This window comes from Prionailurus viverrinus, unplaced genomic scaffold, assembly GCF_022837055.1.
Source record: "Prionailurus viverrinus isolate Anna unplaced genomic scaffold, UM_Priviv_1.0 scaffold_55, whole genome shotgun sequence".
Lineage (NCBI taxonomy): Eukaryota > Metazoa > Chordata > Mammalia > Carnivora > Felidae > Prionailurus > Prionailurus viverrinus.
The window spans coordinates 1,783,178-1,795,191 of NW_025927617.1; the positions used below are offsets into that span (position 1 = coordinate 1,783,178).

General features: G+C 37.7%; 1 protein-coding gene across 5 annotated transcripts in view; it reads right to left on the reverse strand.

Annotated features, from left to right (window-relative positions):
* The window catches only part of ZDHHC15 (zinc finger DHHC-type palmitoyltransferase 15), a 357,936-nt gene that overhangs the window by 235,682 nt on the left and 110,240 nt on the right, over positions 1–12,014 (reverse strand). For all 5 annotated transcript variants that reach the window (XR_007149886.1, XM_047848206.1, XM_047848204.1 and 2 more), the window contains exon 3: positions 3,526–3,620. Coding sequence is in view for 4 of the 5 variants with exons in the window: in XM_047848206.1 (XP_047704162.1) it covers positions 3,526–3,620 (95 nt within the window). In the remaining variant the exon portion in view is untranslated. The remainder of the gene's footprint in view (positions 1–3,525; positions 3,621–12,014) is intronic.

The following is a 12,014-nucleotide window of genomic DNA, read 5'->3' on the forward strand; positions in this document are numbered from 1 at the left end:
TCGTGAGTCTGAGCCCCACGTCGGGTTCTGTGCTGACAGCTCAGAGACTGGAGCCTGTTTTGGATTCTGTGTTTCCCTCTCTCTCTGCCTCTCCCCCACTCACACTGTCTCTCTCTGTCTCTCAAAAAGGAACAAACGCTAAAAAAAATTTTTAAGAAGATGAATGGATAAACCAAATGTGGTATGTCCATAAATGGAATATTGTTCAGGCATAACAAGAGTGCATTCTAATACATGCCACAGCATGAATGAACCTTGGAAACATGCTAACAGAAAGACACCAGACACCAAAGACTACATATTGTTTGATATCATTTATATGCAATATCCAGAAAGGAAGGAAATCTAATGAGATAGAAAGTAGATTAATGGTTGCCAGGATCTGGGGATGGGGGAAAGAGGGAACTATTGTCTAATGCATATGGGGTTTCCTTTTGAAGTGATGAAAATATTCTGGAACTAGATAGTGGTGATGGCTGAACAACACTGTGAATATACTAAATACCACTTAATTATACATTATGAAATGTACACTTTAAAATGGAATTTTAGGAATGCTGGGGTGGCTCAGTCAGTTAAGTGTCTGACTTGATTTCAGCTCAGGTCATGATCTCAAGATCATGGGATAGAGCCCCATGTCAGCTCACTCTGTCAGCACAGAGACTGCTTGGGATTGTCTCTCTGTCCCTACCCCAGCTCACACACACACACAAACTCTTTCAAAATATATAAACATTTGAAACAATGGAATTTTATATTATGTGAATTTTAGCTGGACAAAAATTGTCTCCTTCACACTATTTAGAAAGCTTATAGGTAACTAGAAAGGCTGAGTGGTTGGGAATTTTGTAGGCCTAAACTGGGTGGGATGATGATAAGATTCAGATAAGAACTGCAAATGTCTAACATTTAAGACCACATTTTCAACATTTTTAATTGCTAAAAAGAAAAGATGAGTTTTGGGGGCCTATTTGATAGCCATGATATTAATTTCTCTAATACCAAATACATTCCAGTCTACCACCAATTGTCCACCTAAAATGTGTTTACTAGCTCATTGCATTCTAATCCTCAAAAAGGCTTGGTTAGTGCCAGAAATAGGGCATCCAGGCATTACATCTTATTCCAAACCCAAACTAACTTATTGAATAACCACAAAGTTTTCATCACATATTAGCAGTAACAATTTTGTCTTTCAAGCAGGTTCAGTATGCCACACAAAAGTTATATTCTCAAGGACAGCCCCCAAATTAAAGGGTTTCTCCAAGTGTTACTTTTAATTATCAAAATTAAAAAGAATTGTTTAAAATTTTATATTAATAACGAGAATAGTTAAAATTTATTTTTAATTTTTTAATGTTTATTTTTGAGAGAGAGAGAGAGAGAGAGAGAGAGAGAGAGAGAGAATAAGTTGGTGAGGGGCAGAGAGAGAGAGAAGGAGACACATAATCTGAAGCAGGCTCCAGGCTCTGAACTGTCAGCACAGAGCCTGACATGGGGCTCCAACCCATGAGCTGTGAGATCATGACCTGAACCAAAGTCAGTTGCTTAACTGACTGAGCCACCCAAGTGCCTCTAGAATAGTTAAAATTTAAAATGACAATATCAGGGCTGCCTGAGTGGCTGAATTTTTTATCTTGATTTTGGCTCAGGTCATGATATGGTCATGAGATCGAGCCCTGTGTCGGCTCTGTGTTGAGGGTGGAGCCTGCTTGGGATTCTCTCTCTCCCTTTCTCTCTGCTCTTCCCCCACTTGTGTGCATTCTCTTTCTCTCTCTCTCTCTCTCTCTCAAAATAAATAAATAAACATTAAAAAAATAAAACTAGACCTATCCTAGATCCAGTCATCATGCTACTGGGTATATACCCAAAGAATACAAAAACTCAAATTCAAGAGATTATATACACCCCTATGTTTATTGCATTTTTTTCTATAATTGCCAAATATGGCATCAGCCCAAGTGTCCATTGACAGATGAATGGATAAATAAGATGTGGTATGTGTATTATTAACATAATATATATATATACTGGAATATTATTCAGTTATATTTCAACATATATATGTTATATAAGTTATATGTTGCATATGTTATATGTTGTTGCATATAATATGTTGCAATATGTTGTTGCAACAACATGAATGGAGCTAGAGAATATAATGTTAAGTAAAATAAGTCAGTCAGAGAAAGACAAATGCCATATGATTTCACTCATATGTGAAATTTAAGAAACTAAGCAAATGAACAAAGGAAAAAAAATGAGAGAGACAAACAAGAAACAAGTTCTTAATAGAGAACAAACTCATGGTCACCAGAGGGGAGGTAGGTGGGGGGATTGGTTAAACAGGTGATGGGGATTAAGGAGTGCACTTTTCCTGATGAGCACCATGTGTTGTATGTAAGTGCTGACTCACTAAATTTTGTGCATCTGAAACTAATATTACACTGTATGTTAACTATACTGGAATTAAAAATTTTTAAAGGATAAAATTTAAAAAATAGATGATAATGTTTATTTATTTGTCAATTTTTGCCTTTTAGTTAGATGGTTTAATCCATTTATATTTCAAATAATTACTCATAAGGAAGGACTGCTGCCGTTTATTTTCTATATATCCTATATCTCTTATGTTTCTCAATTCTTCTATTACTGTTTTCATTTGTATTTAATTTCATTTTTCTTGTATACCATTTTGGTTCCATAAGTGGAGAAATTTATATCAGTATTTTTCCTAATGTTTGGAAGCTGTTTAAATATCTTTCATCATTCCTTTTTTTCTACTTTACAACCTAACTTGTTTTATAGTAGTCACAGTATAAATGTCTGATACAGTTATAAACTCTTTGATTAACCTTCTCAAATACTGCATGAAACACTTTGGTTCAAGGGAGTACAGTTTGACAATAATAATTTAACTATTGTAATTTTTTTCTAGGAGTTGTCTTCCAGAATATCACTGGGTTCTAATATTATACAGTTTTACAAAATTGAAATAGATGAGTCCTCAGTATCCAAGTTGTTCTTGCTTTTTAATTTTATCACCAGTTCAGATAATGGTTTCTTAGTCTTCAAGGTATCTATGGTCAGTGATCTTGCAATAGACTATCCTTCAATAGACTATCATTTACCTTAATCACTAAGAGTCCTTTTTAAATATTACCCTGAATCTCTTTTGTAATGGAAAATTATTTGCTTTTTTAAAAAATCTCTTTTTTTTAACGTTTATTTATTTTTGAGACAGAGAGAGAGAGAGAGAGCATGAACAGTGGAGGGTCAGAGAAAGAGGGATACAGAGAATTCGAAACAGGCTCCAGGCTCTGAGCTTGTCAGCACAGAGCCCGACGCGGGGCCTGAACCCACGGACCGCGAGATCATGACCTGAGGCAAAGTCGGACGCTTAACCGACTGAGACACCCAGGCGCCCCAAAATCTCTTTTTGTTTTTGTTTATTTGTTTTGTTTTGTTTTTGACATTTCTACTTTCCTCTGTCTTTAGTCTTTATGGAGTAACCAGTATTCTTACCTTCTGGTTTGGCTGTTGTGGAAGTGTAAATATAGACTTCCAGTAGGTCCAGGTAAAGAACACAAAGATGGCATGGTAGAATATGAGGTAGATAACTGAAATTTAAGAGAAAAAATCAGTGTTTACACTATTTTTTGTCCATTCCTAAGAGTTCTGAAAGACATAAAACTAAACAACAAATGTGTTTTGTTTTCCTATTAGCAAGTATTTTCTAGTACTCTTATAAAATTTTAATTCTTAACTTTTTCCCATAAAGTGACAGAAACAAGATGTAGTGCCAAATTTTTAATGACACTTTCTGGAAGTTTCATTTTTTAAAAGTTACCATGTGATTCTAAAACTAAAGGGGAAATTTTCTTTATAACAATGTGAGGGAAGTTACCATCGCCACTTATCATTATCTCTGCCACTGTAGGTGCTAAAAGATGATAATGATATTATTTGCACAACACTACAGTTTACAACGCCATTTCATATTATCTCATTTTATTGTTTCAATAACTTTGTGAGATAGGAAGTAGGATAGGGACAGTTGATTAACTATCAGGAGTGGTTGGTTATGCAAAGTGACACAGCTATTATATAATGTATTCAGATCTTAAACACAGGGTTACTGACTGTAAATCACAAATTCTTTTCAGTAGCCTCAAAGAATACACACTTTTTAAAGAAGTAGTATGGATTCATATTTATTGAAGCCAATAATTAGAGACATTTTCTTTTTCAGCACTAGAAAGGAAGGTTCCACATGACTGCATAATTGCATCTGGTTAGGGTCACATCCTTGGACTAAGACTGGTGGGGGAATAATCTGCAGTCCTAATTTTACATAAAAATGCCAATAAACTTAGTATAAAAATCACAGTGAACTTTCACTTACAACATCAACATTGTTAAAGCCATTATGTAAACAGCACTTGCAACTTTGTTAAACTAATAAAACATGACAGTATCTTCAGATTATATAGTTTTGAAATATCAGTTGTATCTTTGTGACAGCTGTAAAAGTGGCTTCCCACTGCTTAATTTTTTATACTCGTTGCCTCCTGGATAGTTCTGATATCAGAAATTTCAGTATTCTTCACAAAGGTCATTCATTATAAAACTGATGGCCAGTTTACTGTTTCATTGTGAGCCTTGCATTGCAAGGACTCAAGAAAGACTCAAGGGAATGATGCCTCAAGACCAAGTTAATATGGGTAAGCCTCTCACACATTTATGACTAAATTGAAAAAGCTGTACTCTGAGCCCAGTGTTCCTTGTCTTGTGTTCAATACCCTTTTTATGTGCTTAATTTGTGTCATTAAGAAATCTCACTTTCAAATTCAAGCAATTTAAAGTAAAACATAAAAGTTCACTGTACACATACATCTACCTTCTACTTCCCCATCCTAAGGCATAATACCCATTTATTATTTGGCATGTATCATTCCAGATCTTCTGATTTTCATATGTTTATATAAATCTATGAAGACAACATGCATATGGAATTTTTATAATATTTAAAAATTTTTATTGTATGTCTTTTGAAAAGCAATACATTCACAACATTCAAAATTTGAAGGTATAAAGTGGTACACAGGAAAAATCTCCCCTCTGTCCCTGTCTCTCAGCCACCAAGTTTCCCTCCTGAAAGCAACAAATGTCACAATTTCATGACTTCATCCTGTACCCTTTTAGATTTTAAACATATGGAAGTACTGAAACAGGGTGGTTTTTCCCCCCACACAAATAGAAGTATTTGCACTGTTTTGCACAGTTTTGCACTGATTTCTTTTTCATTTTCTCTAAGTTGGAAATAATTCTACTTACTATAACTTGGAAAGAGTGAGCTTCCTCATTCTCCTACAAACAAATGTTGCAGGGGGGGGGGGCACCGGGGTGGCTCAGGTCATGATCTCACGGTTCATGGGTTTAAGCCTGGCATCGGGCTCTGCACTGACAGTGTGGGCCCTGCTTGGGATTGTCTCTCTCTCCCCTTCCTCTGCCCCTCCTCCACTCACACCTTCTCTCTCTCAAAAATAAATAAATTAATAAAATAAAATAAATAAATTTAAAATGTTGCATTGGTTTTCATTGCATCAGTGTACCACAATTTGACCAAACTGTTTCTTATGAAAAATATTAGTTGTTTCCTTTTTTCTTGCTATTAAAAACAATGTAATGAAAAAACCTTGCCCAAACATAGGCCCTTTGGTAGACACTGTCAAGCTGACATTAAAAAAAAATGAAAAAAAAAAGCTTTTTTTCCATTGTGGGGGAACCATAGGTTCCACAGAGCCATTCAGGTGATGCTCATGCCAGGGTATTGCAGGGTGGAGCTATGAGGGGGGCAATTAAGAGAAGGGAGAATGGGGATCCTGCTCACACTGAATCCACAGACCTCCCCCCGCCACCTGACCACTGTATCTTTCCTGATATTGCCCTGTCCATGAACTCTTCCACACTTGCTTCATGGCTGGACACTAGAAGCTTCCACATGGCCACTCAGTGGATTGTGGCTCTCCAGGTCTTACGATCAAGTGCTGGGGTTGTACAGTGAACAAGACTGTGGTTAGAAGGGATCTTGGACATCACCTGCTCCAACACTCATTGCACAGATTCAACTAAGGTACATACAAGGGTCTGTTATACTCTGTCAACTCCCTGGCAGTTTCAGGGCATGGCAGAGAGGATTTCTAAGTTCCATATGTATCACACCACGAACTGGAGGCCTATTCATCTTTACAATAAAAATTCACTTGGGGAAGAGAGAGGGAAGATAGCAGTGCAGTAGGTGGACTCTAAGCTCATCTCATCTCAGGAATACAACTAGATAATTATCAAATTATCATAAAGAGACCAGAAATAGACCTGAAGACTGACAGAACAAGCTCCACAGCTAAAGGGTCAGAAGAAGCCATATCAAAGAAGGTAGGAAGTGGAGAGACATGGTTTAGGGGAGAAAAGGATCATGGGTGCTGTGGAGGGGAGGGAAATGTGGTCACAGAGAAGGGTGATAGAGAGCTTTGAGCACATAGGGGGATTCAAAAGGTTTCCCCAAAAACCATTGGCTTGGAAAATGACGTGGGCCTAATTTCATGAGTTCTTGAAACCAGCAGGGCTTAAACCTTGGAGTTTTAAAGGTCAGCAGTCTTGGATGGGATTGAGCCTGGAGGACACTGTACTGCTCTTGGACAGAAGGCAGAAGCTGGGGGTGGACAGCAGGGAAACAGCAATCTGAAAAACAGTGGGCACACAGTGGGGAGATTATTTACTCTACTCGGAGAACATCCCTGAGATGCAGCATTCAGAGACACCTCTCCAGGAACAAAAGTCTTGAATGGCGCTCTATGCCTCCTCTTCCCTTCAGCATAAACACAATGCCACCTGCAAGAGGCAGTACAGAACTGACACTGGCTGCCTAATGTGCTTACACCAAGCCCCATACTGCTGCACTCTTGTGGGACTGCCCTTTGCAGTCATGCTTGCCTCAGGCATGGCAGGCCTTTCTCCAAGAAAACCAGCGCAAATTCCTGCCCACACCACATGTCCTTGCCAGAAAGTTCTGAAGGACCTCAGTTCTGGTGGAAGAGTTGTCAGATTTCATTTCATAAGCAGACCGGAGCACATCTAGTTAAGACTCACCACATTCAGACCAGAGACCAAACACTGCACACACCTGGGCAAGGGGAGCCTCTGCAGACTGGCCTGAAGGAAGTGCAGACAAAACACAACAGCAGAGTACAAGCAGCACACACCAAAGACATTCCTTGAAGCAACAGGCCCTTGGCATTAAATGACCTATTCTTCATAAGGCCATTGCTTTCAGGAGCAGGAGACATAACTGGCTTTTCTAACACACAGAAAAAGGCAGAGACATAGACAGACTGCCAAGACAGAAGAATTTCTCCTAAATGAAAGAACAAGATAAGGCCATGGCCAGAGATCTAAATAAAACAGATATAAGTAATATGACTGATGGGGAATTTATATATTTATTTATTTTTTCAATATATGAAATTTATTGTCAAATTGGTTTCCATACAACACCCACTGTTCATCCCAAAAGGTACCCTCCTCAATACCCATCACCCACCCTCCCCGCCCTCCCACCCCCCATCAACCCTCAGTTTGTTCTCAGTTTTTAAGAGTCTCTTATGCTTTGACTCTCTCCCACTCTAACCTCTTTTTTTTTTTCTTCCCTTCCCCCATGGGTTTCTGTTAAGTTTCTCAGGATTCACAAAAGAGTGAAACCATATGGTATCTGTCTTTCTCTGTATGGCTTATTTCACTTAGCATCACACTCTCCAGTTCCATCCACGTTGCTACAAAGGGCCATATTTCGTTCTTTCTCATTGCCCTGTAGTACTCCATTGTGTATATAAACCACAATTTCTTTATCCCTTCATCAGTTGATGGACATTTAGGCTCTTTCCACAATTTGGCTATTGTTGAGAGTGCTGCTATAAACATTGGGGTACAATTGCCCCTATGCATCAGTACTCCTGTATCCCTTGGGTAAATTCCTAGCAGTGCTATTGCTGAGTCATAGGGTAGGTCTATTTTTAATTTTCTGAGGAACCTCCACACTGTTTTCCAGAGTGGCTGCACCAGTTTGCATTCCCACCAACAGTGCAAGAGGGTTCCCGTTTCTCCACATCCTCTCCAGCATCTATAGTCTCCTGATTTGTTCATTTTCGCCACTCTGACTGGCGTGAGGTGATATCTCGGCGTGGTTTTGATTTGTATTTCCCTGATGAGGAGAGAAGTTGAGCATCTTTTCATGTGCCTGTTGGCCATCCAGATGTCTTCTTTAGAGAAGTGTCTATTCATGTTTTCTGCCCATTTCTTCACTGGGTTATTTGTTTTTCGGGTGTGGAGTTTGGTGAGTTCTTTATAGATTTTGGATACTAGCCCTTTGTCTGATATGTCATTTGCAAATATCTTTTCCCATTCTGTTGGTTGCCTTCTGGTTTTGTTGGTTGTTTCCTTTGCTGTGCAGAAGCTTTTTATCTTCATGAGGTCCCACTAGTTCATTTCTGCTTTTAATTCCGTTGCCTTTGGGGATGTGTCGAGTAAGAGATTGCTACGGCTGAGGTCAGAGAGGTCTTTTCCTGCTTTCTCCTCTAGGGTTTTGATAGTTTCCTGTCTCACCTTCAGGTCCTTTATCCATTTTGAGTTTATTTTTGTGAATGGTGTGAGAAAGTGGTCTAGTTTCAACCTTCTGCATGTTGCTGTCCAGTTCTCCCAGCACCATTTGTTAAAGAGACTGTCTTTTTTCCATTGGATGTTCTTTGCTGCTTTGTCAAAGATTAGTTGGCCATATGTTTGTGGGTCTAGTTCTGGGGTTTCTATTCTATTCCATTGGTCTATGTGTCTGTTTTTGTGCCAATACCATGCTGTCTTGATGATGACAGCTTTGTAGTAGAGGCTAAAGTCTGGGATTGTGATGCCTCCTGCTTTGGTCTTCTTCTTCAAAATTCCTTTGGCTATTCGGGGCCTTTTGTGGTTCCATATGAATTTTAGAATTGCTTGTTCTAGCTTCGAGAAGAATGCTGGTGCAATGTAGATTGGGATTGCATTGAATGTGTAGATAGCTTTGGGTAGTATTGACATTTTGACAATATTTATTCTTCCAATCCATGAGCACGGAATGTCTTTCCATTTCTTTATATCTTCTTCAATTACCTTCATAAGCTTTCTATAGTTTTCAGCATACAGATCTTTTAAATCTTTGGTTAGATTTATTCCTAGGTATTTTATGCTTCTTGGTGCAATTGTGAATGGGATCAGTTTCTTTATTTGTCTTTCTGTTGCTTCATTGTTAGTGTATAAGAATGCAACTGATTTCTGTACATTGATTTTGTATCCTGCAACTTTGCTGAATTCCTGTATCAGTTCTAGCAGACTTTTGGTGGAGTCTATCGGATTTTCCATGTATAATATCATGTGACTGATGGAGAATTTAAAGGAACAACCATAAGAATACTCACTGGGCTTGAGAAAAGAAGACGTCAATGAGACCTGTACCACAGAGATAACAGTTAAAAGAATCAATCAAAGATGAAAAGTACAATAAATGAGATTGGAAACAGGCTTGATGCAATGAAAAGCAGGCTGGAAGAAGCAAAGGGATTAATTAGTAACATAGAAGAAAATAATGAAAATAATGAAGCTGAACAAAAGAAAGAAAGAAGATGTATGCAACATGAGATAGACTTAGGGAACTCAGTGACTCCATCAAACATAATAACATTTGTATATGAGTCCCAGAAGAAGAAGAGAGAAAAGGGGGCAGAAAATTTATTTGAGGAAATAATAGCTGAAAATTTCCCTAGTCTGGGGAAAGAAACAGATATCCAGATCTAGGAGGCAGAGAGAACTCTCATCAAAATCAATGAAAGCAGGCCAACCCCAAGACATATAATAATTAAATTTGCAAAACATAGTGATAAAGAAAAAATCTTAAAGTGGCAAGACAAAAGAAGTCCTTAGCTGACAAGAAAAAATCCATAAGGCTAGCTGGAGACATCTTAACAGAAACTTGGTAAGACAGAAGGCAGTGGCATGATATGTTCAAAATGCTGAAGCGGAAAAATCCGCAACCAAGAATACTCTATATAGCATGGCTATCATTCAGATAGAAGCAGAGATAGAGTCTCCCAGAGAAACAAAAACTAAAGGAATCTGTGACCACTAAACTAGCCCTGCAAGAAATATGAAGGGGACTCTTTGAGGGCAAAGGAGAAACCAAAAGTGACAAAGATAAGAAAAGATCAGAGAAATCACCAGAAACAATGACAAAGCATGAATAAAGTGATAATAAATACATGCCTACCAATAATTACTTTGTAAATGGACTAAATGCTGAATAAAAATACATAGGGTGTCAGAATGGATAAAAAAAGAAGGCCCATCTATATGCTGTCTACAAGAGACTCATTATAGACCTAAAGACACCTGCAGATTGAAAGTGAGGGGATGGAGAAACATTTATCATGCAAATGGTTGTCAAAAGAAAGCCAGAGTTAGGGAGGGAGGCAAACCATAAGAGACTCTTAAAAGCAGAATAAACTGAGTGTTGGTGGGGGGTGGGAGGGAGGGAGAAGTGGGTGATGGGCATTGAGGAGGGCACCTGTTGGGATGAGCACTGGTTGTTGTATGGAAACCAATTTGACAATAAATTTCATATTAAAAAAAACCAAATTATTCCACATTCGTGTAAAAACAGACTGGAAAAAAACAGACAAATAAGGGCACTATACCATAATAAAGGATACAATACAAAAAGAAGATCTAACAATTACAAATATTTATGCACCTATAAGGAAGGACCCAAATACATGAAACAATAACAAACATAAAGGAACTAATTGATAACGATGCAAAACTAGTAGGTGGCTTAACATCCCAGTTACATCAATAGATCATCTAAGCAGAAATTCAACAAGAAAACAATGGTTTTCAATGGCACACTGGACCAGGTACTTAACAGTTATATTCAGAACATTCTATTCTAAAACAGTTGAATATACATTCTTTTCAAGGGCGCCTGGGACATTCCTCAGAACAGATCACACATTAGGTCACATATCAGGCCTCAATAAATACAGAAAGATTGAAGTCACATCATGTAGCTTTTCTGACCACAACACTATGAAACTAGAAGTCAATCCCAAGAAAAATGCGGAAAAAACATTAAAACATAGAAGTTAAACAATATCCTACTAAATAATGAATCAATCAACCAGGAAATCAAAGAAGAAATTAAAAAAAATCATGGAAACAAATGCAAATAAAAATACAATGGTCCAAAACATTTAGGATTGAGCAAAAGTGGTGCTAAGAGGGATGTATATAGCAAAACAGGCTGAATTCAAAAAGCAAGAATAGTCTTAAATAAACAGCCTAACCTTTCATCTAAAGAAGCTAGAAAAAGAACAACAAAGCCTAAAGCCAGCTGAAAGATGGAAATAATAAAGATTAGAGCAGAAATAAATGATCTAAAAAACAATAGAACAGATCGATGAGAGCAGGATCTGGTTCACTGAAAAAAATTCATAAAATTGATAAACCTATAGCTAGACTTATCCAAAAAAGGGGAAAGTAATCAAATAAATAAAATCACAAATGAGGGACAGGAAAGTACAACCAATACCCCAGAAATAGAAACACTATTTGAACAAATGGACAACTTGGAAGAAATGGATAAATTCCTAGGAACATATAAACCACCAGAACTGAAAGAAGAAATAGAAATCTTGAACAGACCAATAACCAGGAAAAAAACTGAATAAGTAAGTAAAAACCTCCTGACAAACAGAATTCCAGGAACAGAGAGCTTCACAGATGAAATCTACCAAACATTTAAAGAAGAGTTATACCTATTCTTCTCAAACCATTTCAAAAAAATAGACGAGGAAGGAAATGTTCCACATTCATACCATGAGGCCAGCATTATCCTGATACCGAAACCATAAAAAGATACTACAAAAGAAGAGAACTAG